The 27,998-nt window shown below is 35.0% G+C and overlaps 1 protein-coding gene across 2 annotated transcripts; it reads left to right on the plus strand.

Moving 5' to 3' along the window:
* Positions 1-90: 90 nt before the first annotated feature.
* Positions 91-27,988, plus strand: LOC134258403 (probable serine/threonine-protein kinase yakA). 2 transcript variants are annotated; one of them, XM_062740940.1, is made up of 13 exons: positions 91-245; positions 2,143-2,267; positions 4,679-4,812; positions 6,133-6,273; positions 7,331-7,426; positions 7,589-7,703; positions 18,616-18,737; positions 21,897-22,019; positions 23,626-23,725; positions 25,133-25,216; positions 25,296-25,391; positions 25,479-26,804; positions 26,892-27,988. In XM_062740940.1, exons 1-13 carry the CDS (start codon positions 193-195, stop codon positions 27,515-27,517), a joined length of 3,141 nt encoding a protein of 1,046 aa, XP_062596924.1. In that variant the 5' UTR covers positions 91-192; the 3' UTR covers positions 27,518-27,988. The 2 variants fall into 2 exon arrangements, with proteins under 2 accessions (XP_062596924.1, XP_062596923.1); XM_062740939.1 differs by having other exon boundaries at positions 25,479-27,988.
* Positions 27,989-27,998: the final 10 nt, after the last annotated feature.

Raw genomic sequence — 27,998 nt, forward strand, 5'->3', positions numbered from 1 at the left:
ATCCTGGTAAGTATGAAGCTATTTTTTAACACTTCAAACCGAGTGAATCTGGAGTTGGCATTACTACTTTTACCGCATGTCAGATTTACGGGATTTACAGTTTCGCGGGTTCATTAAAAACACCGTAAAACTAGCATATTGTGAAGATTTCATGACAATTTTCTAGTTTGATCTCTGTTCTAGGATAAAGGGATGAAAAATGGATCTGCTGATAAGAGTTCTAAATTTAATTCCAAAAATATACGGTCAGCTTTCTTTAGATTTATTGTTCACGGATGGTAAACTACATTATAAAATATCCGAATTTCCTCCATGCTTCCTTTTCAGGAACACCATCTTATTTTCCCAGTTTTTAACTAATTCAGACACACTCAATGTTAATCTACTTCTGTCAGTTTTCAGATTTTTGAAAAAACAAAACAAAAATCCACGATTTGTTGAAACTAGGAGAGACATAAAGTGCTTTGTTTAGATGTAATAATTTCATTTAAATGTCAAAGTAAATGTTGTTTACTTTATTATTTGAACATGTTACAAGTCCTTAGTATAACACACTAAGTCTGGATTGACAACAGACTGAAAAATTGTGATTTAGAAGTATTTCTGTAAACATAATAATTTGCGTACCTACTTTTAAGATTGTTCATTTTAATTTGGTTGGAATCAAATCTGGATCACTGTTAGCTGCAGAACTGTAGCTCTCCGAAAAAAATATTGACAGACTGAAGAGCTACAGTGCCACCCATAGAAAAAAAAACTGTATATTTATTGCGCACCAAAAAAGGTGCTGTTTCAAGATTTATTTCTCCATGTTTTTCAACTGCATGTCAAGTCATCTCCAAATATTACTAACTGTGTATTCCTAACTGATTATTACACTTAATCCACAACAAAACATCTGTTATAATTGTTGTCGATAGTTCTCCTGGCCCTGAAATAAAGATCACCGAAATTTCCCTCTATTTATACAGCAATTTTGGTTTGCAAGATAATTCGGTCCTTGAACACACCTCGTACAAGAAGTACAAGAGTACTTGACAGAAGAGTAAGGAATTTTTTGAAATCTATCTTTTTTACGATTGAGGTAAGAATTTGGAAGAATTAATTCAGAACTAAGCGCAACTTTTTATGCGCAATAAAAATACAGTTTTTACAATCGGTGGCCTTCTGGTCTGTCAATATATTTTTTTTTCGGAGAGCTACATGCAGTTCTGCAGCTAGATCACTGTGTGTAGAATGATATTGATATATCTTTTGATATTGAATGCTGATTTTAATTCCTAATTTAATTATTATGGTGTTTTATAGCATTTAGCCCACCTGAGCCGAAGGCTCAAGTGAGCTATTCTGATCAAAATTTGTCTGTTGTCTGTCGTCGTTGTCATCAATGAAACTCATGTGAAAGCATCCTCATATAGTGTAAATTCAATTTTGTTCAAATCATGACCCCCAGGGGTATGGTGGGGCCATGATGGGGAGGGGGCGTCAAAGTTTAACATAGGAATACAGAGGGAAAATCTCTAAAAATCTTCTTCTCCAGAACCACTGGGTCAGGAAAGATGAAACTCATTTGGAAGCATCCTCATATAGTGTAAAATCAATTTTGTTCAAATCATGACCCCCAGGGGTGTGGTGGGGCCATGATGGGGGGGGTCAAAGTTTAACATAGGAATACATAGGGAAAATCTTTGAAAATCTTCTTCTCCAGAACCACTTGGCCAGGAAAGATGAAACTCATGTGGATGCTTCCTCAGGTAGTGCAGATTCAAGTCATGACCCCAGGGGTAGGGTTGGTCCATGATGGCAGGTCAGGGTTCAAAGTTTAACATAGGAATACATAGGGAAAATGTTTAAAAATCTTCTCAAGAACAGCAAAGCCATGATTGGTCATAGTTATATGGAAGCATCCTCATGTGGTGTAGATTTAAGTTTGTTCAAAACATGACCCCACTTGAACCCACTTTAATATTTATTATTTTCAATACTTAGCTGATTTTTGCATTTAGTTTTACATAGCCAGAGCTCAGGTGAGCGATGTGGCCCCTGGGCCTCTTGTTTTATTTTATAATTATTTGCTCAATTTGTATTGTATTGCATGTACCCAGATACATCTCCCACTGAATGTGCTTGTTTTTATTTCAGACATTCTGACAAGCTGATACATATAAATCCACCACAGATCCATTTTTCGGCCTATGTCACTGGAGGACTGAAGAAACTATTCACTAAGATAACATCCCATGATGCATCAGTTCTTCCTTTGTATGGTAATGAATTTTAGGCCTGGGTAGCCAAAATTTATTAATCTCAAACTCAGTGGGGCAAAAAAAGAAAAAACATTCTAGAGACTGATTAACAGTCTATCCCAAAAGCACCAGTCCACGGAACAAAACAGGTGAAAATCTGCTTGGTTGGGGTTTAAATGTTATATTTTCTATTTCCTCATATAGATGCTTTAACTAATACCAAAACACATTATTAAAACCGTTTTGTTGATCGTGATTGTTTTAAAACCAACTTCCACCACGATGTTTTTAAAATAGATGGGGCAGTACCAGGGTAGATGAAGAAACAATTCAGTTAATTGTTTAATGTGTTCAATTGTGTTGTACAGTGATCAAAATCATCCAGAATCGTATCAAAAGTCAACCATAATGAAGAAAGTGAAAATGATTAAACTTCGTTATTAGGTAACTCATACATAACATATTCTTGAAAGTGAAAGATTTTTAGAACGACCTAATCATGTATTTCGGAAAGTGAAAGTTATACATACAAGTTTGTTCTCCTTGTCTATTCCCTAATTTTGAGGTGGGAAAATGAGTCATATAGCATAATTTGGGTGGATTATTTTAATTTAAAGGAAGGTTAGACAATTTTTAGTGGTTCTCTGTTATTTGCTTTTGTTCCAAAAGATTTCTTGAAGTTAGAATATGACATTCAAAATTATAGCAAGAATATCAAAATAACCGCCCCCTTCCCGCAATTTTCTAAGCGCCCGGGGCGGTTAATAGGGATTATACAGTAATTGTTTAATGTGTTATTTGTTTATTGATTCATATGATATTAAGAAACATTGTTATGATCATTATATGATAAAAGTTTTGGACTGGTGAAATTCCGTTTGGTCCTGTGAAATTTTTTAACTGTCTGTCCAATTGTCCTGTGATGAGTTTCTTTTTTGTGAAGACTGGCCTAACTGAGAATAAAATACTTTGAGAATAAGTGGTTGGGACTTTCAAATCATTATGATATATCCAAAGTATTCAATATAATGGTATTCATGATGCCAAGGTTCAGCTGTATGTATCAAAATAAAGTCCAGCAATACAATATGTATCACTATACATTTAAATTTAGTAAGTGGACTCATAGATTTCTAGTAAAACAATGAAAGTGAATTTGTAATCTGTCATAATACATACCTGATAGTATGCTATGGGTATTTACCATATACTTAGTAGTAAATAAACCAATTTTGCACGGTGAGATACGTGTGACGTCACAATACCATATCACGGACTGGTCCGAAAATCCATATGTTTCGGACCGGCGGGCCGAAAATCCATATCAAACCGGAGGTAACGTTTGTGTAAAGTTTAAAAGTTTATTTACTTGATTTTATTTAAATATTCATATAAAGTAATTCTTTAATGACATTTGTGGTCTTAATTTATTTTCAGTTAACTAAAATTGCTACTTTTAGATTTTAAAGAAAAATGTCATTCTTCAATGACTACATATGAACTCACATATTAAGTATTTTAAATATAAATAAATAAATAGAATACTACATACTAAAATCCATATCATATGTCACATCAACCCTCGGGCCCCATAAATGGAGATTCTGAGGCATATAGTCTTTTGTCTGTCCATCTGTCTATCCACAAAAGTTTAACTGTATATTCCTTGTGGTCTTTTTTGGGGTACCAACATGTATTGGAAAGATCTCTTAAAATCTTCCTTTCAAGAACAAAGCTGAACTTTTTTCCAAGTTTTCTAGTACATGTACTTTCATGACCTTTTTGATTATGGCCTCATTTTTGTCATGTTACTCATTTCTGTTTAGAAGAGTTTGAATGCTGAACTTTGAAATCACTAGTCGTATAAGGGTGTGACATGTTTATTTTGTTTTTTTTTCTACAACTTCTTGTAGGAGGTCAAGGTCATTTCCTTATTAAGATAGCATTATTTCCGTGGTGATAAGTATTTTTGTATATCTTTCTAGTATTTTTCCACGGACATATCTCTGTGTCATGCACTTTTGGATAACGAATGAAGTCACCTTCCTTTTATATATCAAAATATTTTGTCAGAATTTTTAATGTGAGAGAATTGAAATCCATAAGCATCTATTATGTAATTATTATTTCATGTATGTAAGACTATGCATAATTGTATAAAAATCAAATGTTAGATTACAAAATACAGAGATTTTAATTATATATGTACAAGTAAAGGATTTAAAGGAAAAGTAGGTTTCAAATATCACTTAAAGCATGTAATTTATTATACTTGAAGACAAAAAAAGTATATAACAGTATTAAATATCATAGATAATCATAGCAGATTAAAAAGATAAACTGAAATAAATAAGAAGATTGAAAACCTTTTTATTTGGTAATCAAAAACTACTCAGATAACAGGAAATGTGTTGATTTTAATCTATTAATAGAGTACGGGCAGTTTACAGATATCCACGGCCATTTCGTTCCAGAGAAGAACACTTTGTTAGCCTCTCGCTACCGAGTCCAGAGTAAGGTGTCCCCGAGGACGCGCGGACAGTCATCCGTACAGATCTTCGCAAAGGTTTAAAATTTAATTATATAAAAAAATCTGATATATTTTTCATAAGTTTGATTTTATGATGTAATGAAGTCTACAGATACACTGTAACATTATATTTTGCTCATTTTAAATCAGTTAAAGTTGTAATATTCTAACACATCATGTTTTGAAATAAAATTAAAAGCAACATGTAATATTGTAACTATGTATTTATTTGGAATTTCGGATGTGAAATATTGCAGAAGAAATATTTTCTTGCTAAAATTCACATTTATATTTATAAAAATGTGAAACATTTTGTACACTTCATATTTATTAAGCAATTTAATATGCAATATTCTTTTACATGTACTTCACTTTCATAAAAAATGTGAAGCAGATTGTGAGTGATATTCTCATACAACACATTTATCAAAAAAATCAAGTTCTATATTTGACATATTCCCGTGTTTGTTAGAATGTGAAACAGATCTAAAACATCTGTAAAGAGAGATAACTCAAATCACTTTTTGTCTGTTGAATTTTTCACGTTAGGCCTAGAAAAAAAATATGTTTGTTTCCGCTTTCAGGCTGAAAAAATATAGGGTAGGTAGGTAGGCAATTTTTTTTTTTTTTTTGAAAAAAATTTTTTTGCTTCTTTAATCAAAATGTGTATAGAAGTAACATTAATGACAAAAGAAATGGTGTTTTCAAGCATTACTGGGACTTAACTTATAATTGAAAGGTGACCCAAACTTCTTTCTGTCTTGAAAAGCTTGCAGAGTTGGAGGTTATAATTCCCTGGTTGAAATCTTGCACATCATGGGACAAAAGCATTAAAAAAATATTTAGGGTCGGCACTATAAATTAGGGTCGGTCGGGAAAGCGGAAACAAACATATTTTTTTTCTAGGCCTTATTATTATAGAAAGGGCTCCTGGCATTTCATATGTTTATTTCTTACCTTTATGCTCAGATGAACAACAGAACAGTTATTTTAGAGTGAATAAATTACAAAATTTCTAAATTTTGCCAGAAATTCATTTTAAATGATGTGTTGTTTCAAATGGGCATATTTTTGCAAAAAAAAATTGATAATTTTAGATTCTGAAACCCAATCTTCCTAGGATTCCGACCTTTGTAATTTTGATTTGTATCTGCTTTTTCAATGCCTGTAAACATGTTTGAGACTTCAGGATCAAATGATACTCTAAACTTGAATTTGTCCTCAATTTTGCACTGCTCTATATTTAAAAAAAAAGAAGAAAACTAACTCATCTCCCTCCAGTCTCTTCATGTACTTATTTTATTTTCTATGTATTAACATTGGTGAAGAACTGTATGTACTGGGTATGTTTTTCAGGATGAGTTTAACTCAGACTCCCTGGTGGTGATCAAGATACTCCACAAAAGCTGGGGGCACCTGGCTTATCAGGAGATCCACTTCCTGTGGTCCCTTAAGGTGGCTGACCCCTACAAGGCCTCCAGAGTCGTCCAGTTACTGGTATGGAGTCTAGCTTTAAACAAAGAATGAATAATTTTAGATAGGGGTTATGTAAACTTTGCTAGCCATGGGTTTCTATTTTGTCATTTTGAGCAACTTGATTTGTACTACGTCAATTAGGGATGGGACGATACACAAATCTTGCGATATGATACGTATCTCAATATATTGGCACGATACGATACGTATCTCGATATTTTGATAAATTATAAAACTATTTTTAAAAATTAGTATTTTATTTCATTTCTTGTCTTGTCATTAAATCAACATGATAAATTATAAAACTATTCAAAAGAATTAGTACTTTATTTCATTTTTTGCCTTGACATTAAATCAACAAATTATTCTATATCAAATCATGTGTGCTTTGAAATTAATACTCTAAGTTCATCAATATCATTCACGAAAACTTTACAAAAACAAAAATACATGTACATATTATTATTACCAAATTACTTTTAAGAAGTTGTTTACAAATAGTTGTGTAGTTCAGCAGAGAACACTGACTAAAATAGTTTTAAAAACATCACATTTACATTTTTATTAATTTGCTGAAAGTCTGTAGCAAAGCTGAGATTACAAAAAAAAAAAAAAAAAAAATACGAGATGGACTAACAATAATAAAAATATCAAATGCTCTAGACACGATGCTTTCTGTGTAAAGCACGCATTACATACTGAACTTTTCTTGTCCAAACTTCCGAGGCTGCTTAAAAGTGAAAACATTTTACCCCTAAACAAAGACTTATTAGTTCTAAAGTGTGTTTTCAATAAACATCATCTCTTCGCTTCGTACAAGCCGCCATTTTCCAAAGACTTGTACTTTCATTTTCAATTTTGGATAGGTCATTCGTGTATCATTTCGTACCGATGTTTGAATGCTTGTATCGTAAACCGTATCTTAGATGAAAATATCGATATGTATCGGTATATCGTCCCACCCCTAACGTCAATCTATGATTCAAGGTTTTGTCAAGAATTTATGTCTTTTTCAACAACTCTTGTTGAAGATCCACATAAGGGGAATATCACCTTAATGAATTCAACTATATTGTAGAATTTTTTTGAGCTGGACGACCACTTCTGCCTTGTGTTTGAGCCCCTTGTGCCTGAGCCCTTGACTCGAATATTCCAAGGATTTCACAGAGACCAGGTATATCAATTAACAAACAGTAAAACATGCTAACAACAAAAATCAGTAAAGTTTGGCTATCTCCATACATTCATACTATAAAAGTTTTACTGTACGAGTCTGTGGCTAGTATAAATGTTACTTTTAATGTCATTTAAATCAATCGTGTATGTTTATTTGTAGTTGATACCCAGCATAAAGAAGGTGACTTTGAGACTGTTAACAACCCTCGGATTTCTACAGCAGCAGAATGTCATTCATGCTGACCTCAAACCAGAAAACATTTTACTCAAATCAGGTAACCTACGTGCACATAAATTGATCTTTGCAAAAGGAGTTTTCCACTTAAGTATAGTAGCTTGGTCCCTTTTTTCGCCCTTATTTTACAGAATATACTTGAGGACATGGTATACTTTTTATTTTCATGGTGTATAACATAGTATTTCTGATTAAAATTTTGTACAATCATTATTAATGACTTTGAGTATCAAGAAATAAAAGCCAATTTTCAACACCTACCGCACATACAAATTCCGGAACATTTTCTTTCGGACAGAGTACGGTTTCTCTTTTATATACACATGGGCGGAGACATTTAAATTAGGTACTATATAAAGGAAGACATGGTGGACATTAGTATGAGATAAGAAATAATTAACAATGTAGTAGGGGTTAGAATAATAATTTTATTTTGCACTATTCGTATTCTTCTTAATTTGGCGTTGGTGAGTGGTCTTCTTTTTGTTCTTGGTGTATGTTTGGTCTGATTTTTTTAAAATTTATAATCTATAAATGCATCTATCAAATATATTAACCCCTATATTAATTTTCTTCCATATGACAATTTAAAAAGTACAAGCGATCGAATAATAAATTATGGTAAATACACACAGAAATACACTTAAGTCTTCCTTTCCTTTGTAAAGGGGGAGCTGAGAAAAAATAAACGATAAACCTGAACAGAAGTTTGATAAAGCAAAGGAAAGAGTTAAACTCTTCCAAACTTGAAAAAAAAAATCGATTATGTAGGAGTGGGCATCAAACTATTATTCTTTTTTATTTGAAAAATAAAACAACAATTTCAATGTGTGTTTATTCATATCGTACCAGCCTAAAGCCATAAGAAAGTTTTTTTTTTTTGGGGGGGGGGGGGGGGGGGACTAAAGATTTATCTCTGAAAAGAAGGGTCACCCCCTCCCCCTAATACTACATGCCTGACATGTATATTTATTTCTTAATTTTGCTCTAAATTCCGCAATGAATATTCCGATACACTCATCTATTATTGTCTAAAATATACATGGCGTGTACCAATCGCGTAATATACATGTGTATAATCACTTCAAAAACAGTTGTTGAGAAACATAATTATTATACTTTATAAGGATTCTTAATAATAAATATCACAAGATTGGTAAATGAAATTCAAACTCAATATTCATCTACTTCGTCGCACAGGCACGTAGCAACAGGGGGCCTGGCCCCCCACTTTTTTTGCCAACAATACTTTTACTATTGAAAATGTTTGCCGAAAGCCCCCCCCCCCCCCTTTATACAGTAAAGAAAATTAATATGAAGGAAATATAGTATTTTAAGCTAAAAATGGATAATGAAAGGAATTGGTAGTGAAAAAAAATTGCCTCTACCCCCACCCCCACCCCCACTGGATTATAGGATTTTCGACTTTGTGCAATTTTCCTTTTTTTTTTGGCTTGTCAACTCTTTCAGGTAAGTAAAAAAAAATTCTGTGGCTGGCTCCCCCACTTTCAAAATCGATGCTACTAATACATTCAAAATGTGACAAAAGTGTAAGGTTTCTTTGAATATTGAAGAGGTCAGTACTGTGCATTTGTTTTTATAGACTGGTTAAATGTGAAGAAATTGTAACGTCTTTGGTATTTTTGCTTGTTTGTTTCTTTTTCGCAAGAAATTGATTTAAAGTGTATTTATATACATCTACTCGTACATTATTGTGTTGTTCGCACTGACCAGGAAAATTGCGATTACATGTATGAGAATTAAAATATCATGTCCATGAAAATCACCATTTGAAATTTAACATGACTTGAGTGATATTCTTCGAAGACTATGGAACCTTGTTTTGAATTTCAAAAAATAAAAGCTCAGCCTGGTGACTGCACTTTTCAAATACGAGCTACATGTGTCGCTTCCTAGAGAAAACACGCTTTCCGGAGGTATTCACCTGTGGCGGAATGGAATCACGTTACATATTTTCTATTTTTAGCAGGTCAACAAGAGGTTAATCTTATGTAAATGTACTCACAAAACAGATTCAAAATCTTGCTACTTTTAAGTAGAAAACATACAGCGCAAGGTTGTTCAACAAAGATATTTCCACACAATCTGTATTAATGTGATATACATATCATATTTTAATCTCGACTTTGAACAAATCTGCGCTCGATGTTTACGAAAGCTGTGAAGTGGGTACCTGTCACAAATTTCTTTTGATATTCATGAAAGTCAAAGGACCCCACCTTCAAAACACAGCTTTGTGTGTTGTCTATTTCAATTATTTGACATTTTTAAACGTTGACACAAATAGTACAGACATGAGAGAATAATAAAATTTACTTTTTAAGTGTCTTAATGAAAGTTTCAAATTTGACGAGTAACCGGGGACCACAGATAATGCCTTATTGAGACTTCTTCTTTGGCATATTTTCCATGGTAACAATTTCAGGCCAATTAGAGCTATTAACAATGGTAATATGGAATGTTTTGTTTTGGGAATAGTAAAATGTTAGAAACACACTTAGTGATATTTATGCCCCCCTTCGAAGAAGGGAGGGCATATTGCTTTGCTGCTGTCTGTTGGTCGGTCTGTCGGTCCACTTAGTTTCCGTTCATTTTCTTCGCAACCGTTGCACATACTGAAATGAAATTTGGTATACAGATATATCACATGAATATCTAGGTCAAGTTCTGTTTCGGGTACGATCGCGCCATTTTTGACAGAGTTATGCCCCTTGGACTTAGAAAAATTCCAATTATTTGCAGTTTCCGTTCATTTTCTTTACAACCGTTGCACATACTGAGATGAAATTTAGTATACTGATTTATAAGATGAATATCTAGGTCAAGTTCTGTTTTGGGTACGATCGCACCATTTTTGACAGAGTTATGCCCCTTGGACTTAGAAAAATTCCAATTATTTGCAGTTTCCGTTCATTTTCTTTGCAACCGTTGCACCTACTGAAATGAAATCTTGTATACAGATATATCATATGAATATCTAGGCCATGTTCTGTTTCGGGTACAATCGCGCCATTTTTGACAGAGTTATGCCCCTTGGACTTAGAAAAATTCCAATTATTTGCAGTTTCCGTTCATTTTCTTCACAACTGTTGCACATACTGAGATAAAATTTAGTATACAGATATATCACATGAATATCTAGGTCAAGTTCTGTTTGGGTATGTTCGCGCCATTTTTAACAGAGTTATGCCCCTTGGACTTAGAAAAATTCCAATTATTTGCAGTTCCCGTTCATTTTCTTTGCAACCGTTGCACATACTGAGATGAAATTTAGTATACGGATTTATAAGATGAATATCCAGGTCAAGTTCTGTTTTGGGTACGATCGCACCATTTTTAACAGAGTTCTGCCCCTTGGACTTCGAAAAATTTCAATTATTTGCAGTTTCCGTTCATTTTCTTTGCAACCGTTGCACATACTGAAATGAAATCTTGTATACAGATAAATCACATTAATATCTAGGTCAAGTTCTGTTTTAGGTATGATTGCACCATTTTTAGCTCACCTCAACGAAGTTGGGGGGAGCTTATGTGATACCCTCGGCGTCGGCGTCGGCGTCGGCGTCCCGGGTTAAGGTTAAGTTTTTTGGAGCAGTTTTCTTTTTAAGTACTTCTAAGTCCTATATTGATTAGACCTGCATGGAAGATGTTGCTAGTGTGTTTCATTGTACCAGTCAAAGTTTCAGATGCTGCAATTCCAGCAAAGGAATGACCAGGTTAATGTTTTTGGTGCAGGTTAACATTTTTGGTGCAGTTTTTGGTGTAGGTCTCATTTCCGAGTAACTATAAGCCCTATGTTGACCAAACTTACATGGATGATACATCTTAGGATGCATACTACCAGCCTTGCTTCGGATGCTGAATCTGACCTACATTTTCCGGTTGAGTGAACAGGTTAAAGTTTTTGGTGAAGGTTTCATTTCGAAGATACTTTGAGCCCTATGATGACCAAACGTGCATGGATGGTACATCTTAGGATGTATTCTACTAGACTTGCTTCGGATGCTGAATCTGACCTACATTTTCTGGTTGAGTGAACAGGTTAAAGTTTTTGGTGCAGGTTTCATTTCCAAGTTACTATGAGACATATAATGACCAAACTTGCATGGATGATACATCTTAGGATGCATACTACCAGCCTTGCTTCGGATGCTGAATCTGACCTACATTTTCCGGTTGAGTGAACAGGTTAAAGTTTTTGGTGAAGGTTTCATTTCGAAGATACTTTGAGCCCTATAATGACCAAACTTGCATGGATGGTACATCTTAGGATGTATTCTACTAGACTTGCTTCGGATGCTGAATCTGACCTACATTTTCCTGTTGAGTGAACAGGTTAAAGTTTTTGGTGAAGGTTTCATTTTCAAGGTACAGTGTACTATGAACCCTATAATGACTAAATTGCATGGATGGTACATCTTAGGATGCATACTACCAGACTTGCTTCGGATGCTGAATCTGACCTACATTTTCTGGACGAGTAAACAGGTTAAAGTTTATGGTGCAGGATTCATTTTCAAGTAACTTTGAGCCCTATAATGACCAAACTTGCATGGATGGTACATCTAAGGGTGCATTCTACTAGGCTGGCTTCGGATGCTGAATCTGACTACATTTCCTGGATTAGTGGAAAGGTTAATTATTTTATACAGGTTTCATTTGCAAGTAACTTTAAGCCCTATGTTGACCAAACTTGCATGGATGATACATCTTAGGATGCACACAAATGGACTTGCTTCAGATGCTGAATTCGACATACATTTTCCAGAAATAGACCTCGTAAAAGTTATGGGTGCAAGTCTATCACCAAGAAACTATAAGGCTTGTATAAACCAGTTGCTTAAATAATGCATCAAGGGATGAAAACTCTCAATCTTGCTTCAGATGCTGGATTTTATTTACATTTTCATGATGAAGAACTCGTTTTTAGTTTTTGTATAGGTCTATTCCAAAGTATCAAAATTGCATAAATTTTGCATTTTTGGATGTACACTTTTTGTTGGTTAATTGTGTGACTTAATTTGCCTTACTTAAAGACAACACACGTTGAGGTGAGCTCTGTAATCTCTGATTACCTATGTTTGACAGAGTTATGCCCCTTGGACTTAGAAAAATTCCAATTATTTGTAGTTTCCGTTCATTTTCTTTGCAACTGTTGCACCTGCTGAGATGAAATTTAGTATACTGATTTATCAGATGAATATCTAGGTCAAGTTCTGTTTTGGGTACAATCGTGCCATTTTTGACAGAGTTTTGCCCCTTGGACTTGGAAAAATTCCAATATGGGGGGAGGGGGGCATAAGTGTTTTACAAACATCTCTTGTTTTAGATGGCATTTGAAAAACACAGAGAAGTAAATCAAGATTCAGCACACTTTTTTGAGCACAATAAAGATGCACTATTTTCAATGGAGGCATTGTAGCTCTCCAGTCTGACAAAAAAAAAAAATTAGAGAGCTACAGTTTTGCAGCAGGTCTGATGCAAGGTATGGACCCTGAGTATGACCAATATTTTATAAAACAACAACTCTGGTCTTTCAGATATGCTGTGTTGAATTTGCTTATGCAGCAATGGCAGTAATGACTGAGGCAGTAATAGTCCCATCATACAGCTTTGGTTTCTCTTTGTTTTAATAAAACGAAGTCGAGATGAGATTATGCTATACCCTGGCGTCGGTGTCGGCGTTAGCGTTAAAGTTTTAGGAGCAGGTATATTAACTATAAGCCCTACCTGGACCAAACTTGCATGGATGATGCATCTAGGGATGGACACTACCAGACTTGCTTCGAATGAATATGACCTACATTTTCCAGATCAGTGACCAGGTTAAAGTTTTTGGAGCAGGTCCATTCCCAACTAACTATAAGCCCTATGTGGACTAAACTTGCATAGATGATGCATCCAGGGATGGACACTACCAGACTTGCTTCGGATGCTGAATCAGACCTACATTTTCCAGATGAGTGACCAGGTTAAAGTTTTAGGAGCAGGTCCATTCCCAAGTAACTACAGGCCCTACTCGGACCAAACTTGCATGGATGATGCATCAAAGGATTGGCACTACCAGACTTGCTTCGGATGCTCGATCTGACCTACATTTTCCAGATGAGTGACTCTCGAGAAACTATAAGACCTACCTGGACCAAACTTGCATGGATGATGCATCTGAGGATGAACAATCTAAACTTGCTTCGGATATATCTGACCTACATTTTCCAAAAGAGTGACCAGGTTAAAGTTTTTGGAGCAGGAACATTGTCAAGTAACTTTAAGACATGTTTAAACAAAACTTTCTTGAATATTGTTGTCAGAATAGATACAAACTGTTAAGAAAAAAATATGATGTGAGATTTGCATTACTTAAACTGATAACATTTGAACCGTGCTTAGTGTTTTTGACAGATTATCAAAAAGTTGTTCAAGTGACCTAGTATTATGTTGGCTTTATTTAAGTTGTTGACTTTCACAAATAGGGTCAGTTGTAGTCTGCTACTTATTTTATTTTATTGCACTTGGGTTGTTTATGGATTCCACTAGTCGTATAATGTTGCATAATTTTAATAAAAGAAACAGTATATTAGATTCATAAGGGTTAGATTGTCAACCAGAAGCTCAAATTATGAGATAATTATCAAGATATTGGCTTTTTAGTTTTAAGAGATGCAGTGAATTAATTGTTAAGGAGGCTGGCCTTGACTTAGTCCGACAGTTTATATGACACCAGGGTAATTGTGATGAAAGCCACATAGCGGTCCAATTGTCACAAAGAGATTAAATTAGCTAATAGGGTAACTGCACCTAGGATGATTAAAGTCACACTCGCTGTAGCCGTGGTCGTGATTTCGTAATTCGTCTCTTGACTAAGAATCTGTGGATTTAATCAAAGTGCTGATCTATTGTCCAATTTCACTTTGTTAGTCAATATTTATTGTCAGTTACATGTTCTACTTAAGAAGCTTTCAGCCATTCAGAATTAATGTGAGCAGAAAGAGCACGCAAATCTGTAAAGATCTCTCCACGGAGAGATTACGTTTGACAATTCTGTAGTCCCTGTCACAGGGACAAACCTTCGCCGAGGCAGTAAGACGCCCTTTATTTTCCACCCATTGTGTTTAATCCACATTAATTTACTTTCTTTGATGGTGAAATCCGATAAAATTTAATTTCAATTTGGCGTACTCATAATGTGTAATCATTAGAAGTGATAGAAAACAGTTAAGATTGATATTAAAGAGTGAAAGAGATCAAGTATTCATAATAAAGAATACCAGCAACAGCAATACACAAAATGTTATTAAGTTGGAGAGGAGGGCTCCATTCAGATACCATTTTTATGAGTCAAGGAAGGAGAAATTCTCCAATAAAAAACAAATAATGAGGTTTTAATTTGATCTGTTTAGTTGCCGTGGATAATAGAAAAACAGTCTGAAATTGTTACTGTGTGGAGATTTAGGAGACAATTAGAGAAAGTCAGAAAACGGTCTAGAATTACCCAGCTCTCTTGTTACAGGTGCTGTACCTTTTTTGTCGTCGTGATTTTCTAACGTTAAGGAAATGGGTAATTTTCTATGGGATTTATTTTCATGATAATGGAAATATTATGGGTTATTGTCAGTACTTTATAACCATTCTAAAACCTTTATGTTCTTTCAGGGATTTTTAATTCCCTCTAGGGTTACTTGATTCATTAAGTATTCAAGTGAAAAATGAGATGTGAGCTCGCAAGTCATAAAATAAAAACAAAATTGTTGAATATTATGCGTTTTAATTTCCTTTTCCAATAATTCTTTAATTCAGATTCAATTAACAAGCACCATTTAGTATGGCACCAAGCCGCACCATGCTGTTTAAGTTTGTTACTTTTTTAGCTCACCTGAGCCGAAGGCTCAAGTAAGCTTTTCTGATCAAAATTTGTCTGTTGTCTGTCGTTGTTGGCTTTGTCGTTATAAACTTTTCACATTTTCATCTTCTTCTAAAGAACCATTGGGCCAATTTCAACCAAACTTACTACAGAGTATCCTTAGGTGAAGGGGATTCAATTTTGTTCAAATGAATGGCAACACTTTCTTCTAAGGGGAGATAATTATGAATTAGTGAAAAATTAATGGTATCTTTTACAAATCTTCTTCTCAAGAACCACTGAGCCAGGAAAGATGAAACTCATGTTGAAGCATCCTTAGGTAGTGGAGATTCAAATTTGTTCAAATCATGACCCCAAGGGCTAGGGTGGGGCCATGATGGGGGTCAAAGTTTAACATAGGAATACATGGGTAAAATCTTTAAAAATCTTCTTCTCAAGAACAGCAAAGTCATGATTGGTTATATTTATATAGAAGCATCCTCATGTGGTGTAGATTCAAATTTGTTCAAATCATGACCGCCAGGGGTAAGGTAGGGTCACAGTGGGGGGATCAAAGTTAACTTAGGAATACATAAGAAAAATCTTTTAAAAAATCCTCTTCTCAGAAACATCTAAGCTGTGATTGTTCATATTTATATGGAAGCATCCTCAGGTAGTGTAGATTAAGTTTGTTCAAATCATGACCAACCAAAATATAGAGGAGCTGTTGAAGTGGATCATAGTTATACAAAGGAATACAAAGGCTATATCAATAAAAAAAATTTCATCGTATAAACAGCAAAGTCATTATATATCATATTTATTTAAAAGTATCCATAGGAAGTATTAATTGAAGTTTTTTTTTGGAATACCCAATGCCCCCTCCTCCCTTAACCCACTTTTATATTTAAACTTTTCAATACTGAACTGATTTTTGCTTTAAGTTTTACATAGCCAGTTGCTCAGGTGAGCGATGTGGCCCCTGGGCCTCTTGTTAAGGATAAAGGAAAGTACACATTTTCTCATATTAATTAGTCAGGTTTATATGTCTCTTCTCTAAATCTAAAAGAAAGATGGTGAGATCATCTGAAGATTAAAACAAAAAAAATTTAGAAAGAGGAGAAATACATTGGGAGGGGGTAAAATAAATGTTATGTCCTAATTAAATTTGGGAGTTATGTGACCGGAAACATACAAACAATTTATATTATTTATGATGATAACTGTAAATCACAACATATTCACATTTTATTTTCACGAGATTGGTATTTTGTTTTGTATAAGCATGACAATATTTTAATGAATTCTGGTTATTGGTGTATCAATGCTTATAAAAAATGTATGCAAGAGAGAAATTTTGCAGCAGTCTGTCTCAAGATATTGCCAAAAAATAAAATTCTAATAATAAATAATTAATTAAAAGAATAGCACTGGCAGAGAGCTGTCCTTTAGTTTTGCTGATTATATGTTTAATGAGATTTAATGCACATTTTTCTCAACAAACGTGAATTTTATGGGACCATAGCGGGTGCGACCAGTTGGCAGGGGAAGCTCACTCCTCCATGGCACCTGATCCCACCTCAGATTTTAAGATGTCAATTGTTGCTCTGCTCCTGATTCTTAGGTCACCTGAGTAAACTCAGGTGACCTATTGCTATCCATTGTTGTCCGTCGTCGTGCATCGTGCACTGTGCGTTAACATTTGAACATTTTCAGCTTCCTCTCTGAAACTGCTCAACCATCAACTATTGGTTATATAGTGAAAATGCATTAATTCTTTGAAAATCTTCTCTGCTGCTGGGTATTAAACAAATAAATTATGTACATAGTTATGATGACCGAGAATGCCTCTTCTAAAATTGTGAATTTTATAGCCCATGGGTGAGGGGTTCTGGTGTTAGGGTGGGGCTCTTTAATTGTTTATATAGTGAAAATACATTAATTCTTTAAAAAATCTTCTTCTCTTCTCCTGGGTATGAAATAAGCCAACCAAGTACATGGTTATATTGAATAAGTCTGCCTCTTCCAAAATTGTGAATTTCACGGCCCCAGGGTCAGGGGTTCTGGTGTTAGAGCGGGGCTCTGTTGATTATATAGTGAAAATCTTCTCCTATGCTCCTAGGTATAAAACCAATGAACTATGTACATAGTTATGGTGAAGAAGGATGCTTCTTCCCAATTTGTGAATTCCATGACCCATGGGTCAGGGGTTCTGGTGTTAGGGTTGGGCTCTATAATGATTATATTGTGAAAACACATGAATTCTTTGGAAATCTTTTCCTTTGCTCCTTGGTATAATGCCAATGATCTAAGTATATATTTATGATGAAGAAAGATGCCTCTTCCAAAATGGTTAATTTCATTGCCCCTGCGTTAGGGGTACTTCAGACGTGGGGAGGGGGGGGGGTTACATAGTCTGAAAATAAAGTAATACTTTGAAATCTGCTTTTTTGATATTAATCACCCATTTCTGATGAAATGACATTTATAAATTATAAATTTCCAAAATTTTGAAATATGTGTCCCCAGGGTCAGTGGTTCCTCTGGGTTGGTGTGCACAACTGGTTGTTATAAAGTGGACATGCATTTTCTCTCTGTTACTCTGATCTGCCTTTGGGTATTAAGTAACCAAAATAAGAATGCTAGGTGTATAGTTATGATAAACAATGGTGCCTCTTTCAAAATTGTGAATTTCAAGGCTTTTGGTTTAAAATAGTCAAACCAAATTCGGTTGTTGGAAAGTTGTTACATGTTACTCAGGTGACCTATAAGGCCCGTGGGCCTCTTGTTATTGTTTGGTTGGACTTTTGAGCTTGAATACTGTTCATTATCTGCATACATATTATGTTTTCGATTTCTGTACTCTTGAACATTTACTCATGACTTTTAATATTAAAGAAACAAAAAAAAAATTAAGTAATTAACAATTTTTTCCTACACTAAATGGTCATTGAGATTGGTTGTGAGATATAGCTATTTACACCTTTGTAAGACAAGGGGTAAGCAGGTGTGTGCATCATTCAATATGTAGAATATTATATACATGTATGTGTCATTTTTTTCATGACTGTGTTGTTTTCTGTATTACTAGCCTCTGATGTGAGCTCTGTGACAGTCATTGATTTTGGGAATGCCATCCACAACAATTTTAAGGAGGTTGCCTTGTACTTCAAAGACTTTGAACTACAGACTTTGTTATACAGAGCCCCAGAGGTAGGACTGGAAGCCACTGAAAATTACAGGAATTTATTCAAAATCCTCATTGTTTATCTTTTTATTTATATGATTTCAAATCCATCAACTAACAAAGGAAAATGCAATAGGAAAGATTAAAAATAGGTTTAACAATAACAATATGTCACCCAAACTTAATTTAGGGTGACATAAATTTTAAGCTTTGTTTTACAGGTACACTTGCATTTAGAAGAAATATTTAATTGTCGTGAAAATTATCTTAGGAAATTAATCAAGTCTTTTATACAAAAAATCCTGGTTTGACACTTTTTTGATTTATTAAGTCGGCTAAGAAAAGATTAAGAAAATGAATAATCATTTCTCCCTATGTCTGGTACAGTTTGTTCTTTGATTTTCCATGTTTTCTTTACAATATTCATTGTTTACATGTTTATTCATGAGCAGAGATGAATATCCTGTTAAATCTCAGTCCATTAATTTTCTACCAGTTAGTTGTCTGTGCTGATTGCTCAGATAATCTAATTATAATCGTGTCCCATTCTCCCTAAGACTCCTGGGCAGATTGCGGAGAAATTTACATTCAACCTTTTTGAAGAAATGGTTAGATGAAGAAATGAATTTTTAAAAAGGGAACACAGATTTCTTTACCTCTGTACCAGACCCCAGGGGATAGGCTGGCTTTGGAGCCTACAGCTAAATTGAAATAATTTCCTCCAAAACATTTTATAAAACCTGACTTGTGTGAGTTAATCTGGAGGCTATTCATCATTGTTGGTGACAAGTTACTTAATGTGCAGGGCTAAGAATTTTTATCAGCGCTTGTCATTCCTCATTTCCAGTCCTTAGAGACAGACTCTGCTCATTAAAGTATTAACAGTATTGTTTTATCTGTTTAAAGTGATTGATAACAAACGCTCAGTGGAGGGAGACCCAAAATCTCCTGATGTAACTCTCGGAAGAAAAACAAGGGCTTCTGTCTTTAAAATCAAAGTTGACATGCAATATGGCCAATTCTTGGGAAATGGGCTCAGCTAATAGAAAATTTTTCGATTGTTTGATAAAGTGTTTGGAATGAGATGACATGTGCTTCAGATAATTTGACAGCTTCAGATACACAATTGAATTACCAGCTTTTGGTATTGACAATGTTTCATTAAATGATCCATGATCTCATCCTTACTTCAGATACAAGGACTTAAGAATGAATTACTCATCATCTGTAGTGAAAATTTAAAGATCTGAAATATTTTTATAATATCAATGGTAAAAATTTAATGTTTTACTGTATTCATTACTTTTCTTGACATTTGCAGGATGTTGAATATTTAGACTGTTTAGAAATTTTATACTCATTGAAGTTCAGGCATTGTTCTAGGTGAACCAAGCACTGTATTAATTGTATGAAATATTTTACATTTTGTGGCCAATTATTCCTCAAAACAATTCCTTGATGGGAGAAATTCTAGCCTTATGACTGACTCTGAACTCAGAAATAGCCATTAAATTTCAGGTAATTAGTATCACCGGCCTGAAAACAATGCCCCTGCTCGACAGTAGTTTCCTCCCTTAATCGCTATGGCGATGACACCATTAGATCATCCGTCACTCTCTAACTCGGCAACAGGAAGTGGTCCCCCATTTTCTCCATTAATTTGTCTACCGCTGTGTTCTCTTTTATTTACACACAATGGATTGTTACGTTAAATTTGACTACAAAATTAAGATATGATTGATTAAACACATAATTGGTGCAGTATAACAGATTTTTCTGTCATTAAGCAGAATTTTTAAATGATTTTATTATATTGATCCTGTGAAATTTAATCCCAGTTGTTCAGAATTACAGAAAAGGAACTGGTGAAATTGATGTTCTCTTTGGTGTGTTGAAATCTCCTGATCTAATTCCAGGATCAATTTTTGCAATTATTTTTCTCCAAGCATGCAAATCATTTTACATAGTGCATGATAGTTGTTTAATCACCGCCTGATCACTCTGAGGAGTTCATAAGTTCATCTTCAAATTGGGCGTCTAATGATAAACGACAAAGAACAAATCAAATGAAATTCAGATGATCAGTAAATGGTTTACATTCTCCCTATACAAATTAGTTAACCCTTTACTATTAAATGATGAATTTAAATGATACATATAGATATGAAATTTCAGAATGTAAAAAAAGAAAAAATTTTGAGTTTGCACAAAAAATTAGGGTTGTTGGTCAGGTAACCATATACATATTTCGCCCCTCTTTAATTTCACCCCTTTCTGAAATAAACTATGACTGGGCAAATTTAAAACGGGGCAAAACTGTCTGCAAATGTGAAATGGCAAAAATAACATTGTGAAAATAACCCTGTATTCAGTTTCTATTTTTAGGTTCTTTTTGGGATTCCCCTTGGTATAGAGATTGACCTTTGGTCTTTAGGATCCATCTTTTTATATTTATAGGTTCTATTTGGAATTGCTTTTGGTACAGAGATTGACCTTTGGTGTTTAGGATGTATCTAAATTTTAGGTTCTGTATGGAATTTCCAGTCTCTAGGCTCTATTTATTTTTATGTTCTGTGTGGGATTCCTTTTGGTCTGTAGGATGGTACTCTATAAGTTCTATTAGGGATTCCTAGTCTTTAGCATTTGTTGACTTTTAGGTTCTCTTTGGGATTTCCTTTGGTAAAAAGATTGACTTTTGATCTTTAGGATGTATTTATTTTTAGGTTCTCTTTGGGATTCCCTTTGGCACAGAGATTGACCTTTGGTGTTTAGGATGTATTTATTTCTAGGTTCTATTTGGGATTCCCTTTGGTACAGAGATTGACCTTTGGTCCTTAGGATGTATCTATTTTTAGGTTCTCTTTGGGATTCCCTTTGGTACAGAGGTTGACCTTTGGTCATTAGGCTTTATTTATTTTTAGGTTCTCTTTGGGATTCCCTTTGGTACTGAGATTGAACTTTGTTCTTTAGGATGTATTTATTTTTAGGTTCTCTTTGGGATTCCCTTTGGTACAGAGATTGACCTTTGGTCTTTAGGATGTATCTATTTTTAGGTTCTCTTTGGGATTCCCTTTGGTACAGAGATTGAACTTTGGTCCTTAGGATGTATCTATTTTTAGGTTCTCTTTGGGATTCCCTTTGGTACAGAGATTGACCTTTGGTCTTTAGGATGTATTTATTTTTAGGTTCTCTTTGGGATTCCCTTTGGTACAGAGATTGACCTTTGGTCTTTAGGATGTATCCTGGCAGAACTGTATTCTGGAGCACCATTATTCCCAGGGACCTCCAAAATCCCCATCATCAAAGAGGTATGTACATGGCCTACTCTGAGTCAAGTTAATTTTTACCAAGTAATGAAGTAATGCAAAAAATATAGATAAAGATAAAATCCAGCATTTGATATAGTGAAAAAATGATTAATTTCTGTTGACAAACAGGCAATGTACATGTAGATATCTTGAAGGTCATTATCTTGATCATGATTTTTTACTTATTTTGAAAAAAAAAATCTCTTTGGTTGTAAAGGTTTTTTTTTATGCCTCGCCATGAATATGCCCGGGGCATATAGTGTTTGTCATGTCCCTCTTCCGTCCTTCTGTCCTTCCGTCACACTTTGCGTTTAGCTCTGTTCAAAGCTAAGTTTCAAAGAAATTATCCAAGATATTTTCATCAAACTTCATATGCTGATAGATATTGATGAGAGCCATGCAACTGCATCATCATTTTTTGACCTTGACCTTTCCTTTGACCTTGACCTCACTTTTCTTAAATTAGTGTTTAGCTCAGTTTTAAACATACCATTCAAGATGGTGTTATCAAACTTCACATGTTGATACAAACTGCATGGATGATGCATCTAGGGATGAACAATACCAGACTTGCTTCGGATGCTGGATCTGACCTACATTTTCCAGATGAGTGACCAGGTTAAAGTTATTGGAGCAGGTCCATTCCTAAGGAACTATAAGCCCGACTTAGACCAAACTTGCATGGATGATGCATCTAAGGATGCACACTACCAGACTTGCTTCGGATGCTGGATCTGACCTACATTTTCATTCCCAAGTAACTAAAAGCCCTACCTGAACCAACTTGCATGGATGATGCATCTAGGGATGGACACAACTAGACTTGCTTCTGATGCTGGATCTGACCTATATTTTCATTCCCTAGTAACTATAAGCCCTGCCAGAACCAAACTTGCATGGATGATGCATCTAGGGATGGACACTACCAGACTTGCTTCGGATGCTGGATCTGGTCTACATTTTTATTCCAAAGTAACTATAAGCCCTACCTGAACCAAACTTGCATGGATGATGCATCTAGGGATGGACACTACCAGACTTGCTTTGGGTGCTGGATCTTACCTATATTTTCATTCCAAAGTAACTATATACCCTGAACCAATCTTGCATGGATGATGTATCTAGGGATGGACACTACTCGACTTGCTTTGGATGCTGGATCTGACTTACATTTTTATTCCCAAGTAAGTATAAGCCCTACCTGAACCAAACTGATCAAATTTCATACACATACAAATTTTCATGTTGCTTTACTAATATATCCTCGGCAGGGCATTCATGTCCTATGGACATATCTCTAGTTCATTATTATTATAATGTGCATTACTTGTGACAAGATGCACTCAATATGATTTTTTTTATCCCTTACCTCTTACATGACCTGATATACCAGTTTGATTTTCAAGTTTTGACTTGGTTGTAGCCTTTTGCTTATTTTTTTTTTCAAATATGGAAACATTTTTGCATAATGGAAAGACAAGTCAGAACAGACAAGACAGATACAATATATGCCTTGAATCATGACCCATTAAGAAAAAAAAGTGGAGACCACATTTCTCTGAATTTGCTGGTTTTTACATATTTACATGTAGAACTTTTATTCTAGATGACCAGACTGTTGGGCCCTTTCCCAAGAGATGTCTTTCAAAAAGGCAAATTTTATGATGACCTCAAGGGATACACCAATGTCTGCGAGCAAAAAGATGGTATGCAGCATTATGTACTTAATAAAGAATTGCACATTTTTAGTGCCAGTATACAGAATAGTACAAAAGCTAGAGTATTCCAAGAAAGCGTGTGTAGCCTGCTTTATAGCTTTAATACAGATGTAGATAAATCTTTTCATACATATGTAATATTAAACTTGTTTGGATGTTAAAATATCTTTCTTTTACCGTTTACAACATTTTTTACACTTCCTGTAAGTGTAATTTGAAAGATTGAACAAATAAATGAACTATTTCTACATACTTCTGGACATTATAATTCTGTACTTAAATACCAATATTCCAAGTCTCTATCTGATACGTATCAGGCAATTAAAAATTGTGATATACTGGTAAAGCGATAAAATCGCACATCCCTAGTACTTTAGTTTCATCAGTCTGCAAACTTGGAAGGCACAAAGACAAAATTGCAAGTTAACATACTGTAAAACGAGAAAATTTGGCGCATACATATTTTAGCGCAAACGCAAGTGGGAATGCATTGGCGCAAATAAATTTTAGCGCTTGCACTTGTCAGTAAAATATAATTATAAATGTGATATTTTGGGTTTTTTTTATCCACACCCGTATTTGTCTTTTTGGTTAGTCAAGCACGGAAACACATTAGTACCCCCATATATCAGTAAACATTCGTTACCTTTACCGCGGTACGTGTTGCTAACAAGTGGACATTGTACAATGTTAAAATTTATTTTATTTCTATTTTCAATTAAAAGAAATGGAGTATTTACTCATTTAAATCACATTAAAACAATGCATGCATCGACAGAAAATTACTTAGATAAAATGGTAATCCTAATCAGGTATTGTCTGCAAGCTCAATCGCCATGCTTGATTGCATCGTTTACCTCGAGGCGATAGATGATTGACACGCCGAGAAGCCAAACTTTGAAGGTGCTAATGATAATAATCAGGTAATTTTGATTGCTGTATAGTAAAACACTACCGGGGTAACAATAGTTTAATTAAATTATAATTTGGCAGAACTTTCTGTCTTCCGAACATGTGCAGTGCTAGTGTGTATATAAAATCCAATGACCCTTCGACATTACGTAATCGCGCGTTCCGGTTTACATGTACTTATGTAAAAGCTTTGTACACACACAAAAGTTATATTTAGAAATCATTTAGCGCACAATAAATTTTAGTGCTCAGGGGCTCTTGCGCCAAAGGCGCTAAAATTAGTAGTGCGCCAAATATTCTCGTTTTACAGTATGTATAATGGTTATAATACAATTCACCCATAGATCTATTAAAGATTACATATGTATCTGGAAAGTCAACTTATAAAGCAGTGGCATGTCATTTAATACCAATAAATTAAAATATAATATATATTGATTAATTTTAAACATGGTTCCATTCAGTAAATGTCTTTAATTTCAGCCTCTGGTGTGCTGTTTAAGAAACTTGGGTGTCAGGACTATTTGTTCCGAGACTTCCTCTCTGGTCTCCTGAGGTACAGTCCAGGTACGACAAACGTAACAGTCCACCTTAAGATCAGGGTTAATAGTTCCATCATTGTTATTTATCGGTGTTCCTTTTTCAGCTGATAGACTGACACCATTGAAGGCTGCCCAGCATCCGTTTCTCGCCTCAGAACTACCTATAGCATTCCTCCTGCCCTCTACACAAAATCTCCCAGGTAATTTAGGAGAATGAAATTAAATTCATAAGAGTGAAGACTATGATACCGTTCTATGTTGTGACTTTGATTACTGTTATGTTACAGTTTTAAACTCCTGTCCAAGGAAAGGCTCTCCGTCCGAGTCAGACCCCCTTGAGATTGATCAGCTGAAACCAAACCTACTGCACAAAGTCCACATCCTCAAACCTATAGACACTGAAGACTTCAAAACTGAGAAGGTTAAAATGGTCGGCTCATTTAGACCAAATCTTCAGAAAAGTGTCTCCCCAAGGGGAACCAAGAGATATCATTCTCTTCCAGATGTTGATAGACAACCAAATATGGACTTGAAAGTTCCCAGACATGTAAAAATTTCACCTTTCCATTTTTCAAGTGAAAAAAAATCTAGTCCAAAGGTTTCTCCTAAAGGACGAGCATCTCAAACTGATGAAAAACATTCCATCTTTGATAAATTCCGCGTAAGTTCAGAACAGCCAAAACGGCGTCATAGCAAGTCACTTGATGAAGTTGAGCAAATGTCCAAAAATGTAACTCCATGGGAAGAGGAAAGCTCCAGCAGTAATGACAGGCGATTAAAATCACTAATGCAAGAGATTTATGAAGTTCAAGCAATGGTTGAGAAAGACCTGGATCAGAGGTCTCGGGGCAGCACTGATAGCTTAGAGCTGAAGAGGAGGAGAATTTCTGATTCCCAGATATCAACACAAAGAAGATCAGGATCTCATTCTTCATTCAGTGAGATAGAAGGAGTTGATGCTGACAGAAAGATGGAGATAGACAAGAAGGAGTGTCCTCTACCTAGTCACAAAAATTGTAGAGGGGCAGAAGGTGATTACTGCTCATCAAAGTCTAGTGCAAGTATCAAAAGTTCTTGGCCATGTGAAACATTTGACAGTATTGCTTCTAAGAAATTAAAGTCCAGAACTCACTCATGTGGTGCACTGAAGCAAAATATGGAGGTTGGCTCCAGAAAATCTGATGTGTTAAGTAACAGCAGCAGAAGGTTCCAGATGGGAGCTCCCCCTAGCCATTCTGGACTCTGTAGAATACAGTCCAGCAAAATATCATCCACTTCCTTAAATTCCACAACAGATCGCCCAGGTGTGCAACATCTGCCATCAGAGACAATTAACAGGAGAAATTTACAGCAGGCTTGGGAAGGAAAGGGAATGAATGTAATGGAAAAAGAGAGGTTTGGAAAAGTTCAATCAAAAGACCACTCAAGAGGAGACAGGAAACGAAGGGACATCACTCCCAGTCCACAGAATGAGGCGAGCAGTTCTGAAGAGGAGGAGAGGGACACGAAGATGTGTAGTAACCCAGAACACCCAACTGACGGAAACACTAAACCAGGAATAAGTTCTCCAGTCTACGGCAAAATCAAGGCCAATAAATGGAACAGAGACTGGGGTGATCTGACTGACAGAAACACCAAACCAGGAATAAGTTCTCCAGCCTACAACAGATTCAAAACTAATAAACAGAAAGGAGACCGAGGTGATCTGACTGACAGAAACACAAAACCAGGAATAAGTTCCCCAGCCTACGACAGAATCAAAATGCATAAAGGGAACAGAGACTGGAACGATTTCTACCAAGTTAAAGATACAATTAAGTCAAACCACCCCGAGAATCTTACAAAAAGTAAAAGGAGTTGGTCCACTTCTTTCGAAACCAATGTTAACATAGTTAGAGATGAGAAGAATGTACATAAACGTGCTGAATCACCGAACAAAAAGTTACATAGCATTGGCAGTAAAGCAGATCCCAGAAAAAGACTGATGTTCTCAAATGCTCTCCACATGAAAAAGAAAAAAAAAAGTGAAAGTAAAACAGGTGCTCAACGAGAGAAATTCTTTGTTGGCGAACCATTATTACAAAAGAAAGAGGTTACAAGAACTGATTCAAAGGATCCCTTTTATTTCTCCGATACAAAATTATCAAATGGTTTGAAGAGCAGAAGTGCCAGTGTTGAGGAGGACGTGGAAACTGTTGACTGTGACTCACCAGGTCCTTTACAGCGAGGACATGAAGACGTGATAGGACTCACAAATCATCAGGACAGTTTTAACTTGACCAAAACAAAAAAATTAAACAAAAGACCAAAATTTTCACTGGATTGATAAGTGCAGTTCATTACCATGTTAACTCAGGAACAAATGTAATTTCACTATTTATTAACTCAGGAGCTATAATGATCATCTTTTATCTATATCCCCTAAATATACTGTAAACATATTACATTTGGCTGTGTATTCTTTTTAGCATTTTTGGCGGAAAGCAATATCCGCTAATTCAAGTACAACGCTAAATGACTCTCACATATATCGAAGAAGATTATTAAGATATGCACTAAATCAAATCGACGCGAACTTGTTCAAAATCCAATTTCCGCCAAATATCTTACGCGCCAAATATAGTACATTTACAGTATACCAGGTACATAACTGAAGAATTCACTTTCACCAGAATGTAAAGAATTATTATGTTTACATTTAATCATGTCTCAAATTATACAATAGCTTGTAAATAAATGAAATGACATAACTTTTCATGGTTATCAGAAATTTATATCTTTTCAGTGAATGGCAGTAATTAATTTAA

The sequence above is a fragment of the Saccostrea cucullata genome, unplaced genomic scaffold (genome assembly GCF_032062105.1).
Source record: "Saccostrea cucullata isolate Sc308-1 unplaced genomic scaffold, CSIRO_AGI_Scuc_v1 ctg4, whole genome shotgun sequence".
NCBI classification, from domain to species: Eukaryota; Metazoa; Mollusca; class Bivalvia; order Ostreida; family Ostreidae; genus Saccostrea; species Saccostrea cuccullata.

What these genes read in the sequence shown, in the direction of transcription:
- LOC134258403 (XM_062740939.1), top strand. Translation starts at nt 193, where the DNA reads ATGAAAAATGGATCTGCTGATAAGAGTTCTAAATTTAATTCCAAAAAT. An exon ending in TTTAATTCCAAAAATATACG is followed by an intron (nt 246 to 2,142) that starts GTCAGCTTTCTT and finishes TTTTTATTTCAG; the next exon opens with ACATTCTGACAAGCTGATAC. An exon ending in TGTTATACAGAGCCCCAGAG is followed by an intron (nt 18,738 to 21,896) that starts GTAGGACTGGAA and finishes ATTTATTTTTAG; the next exon opens with GTTCTCTTTGGGATTCCCTT.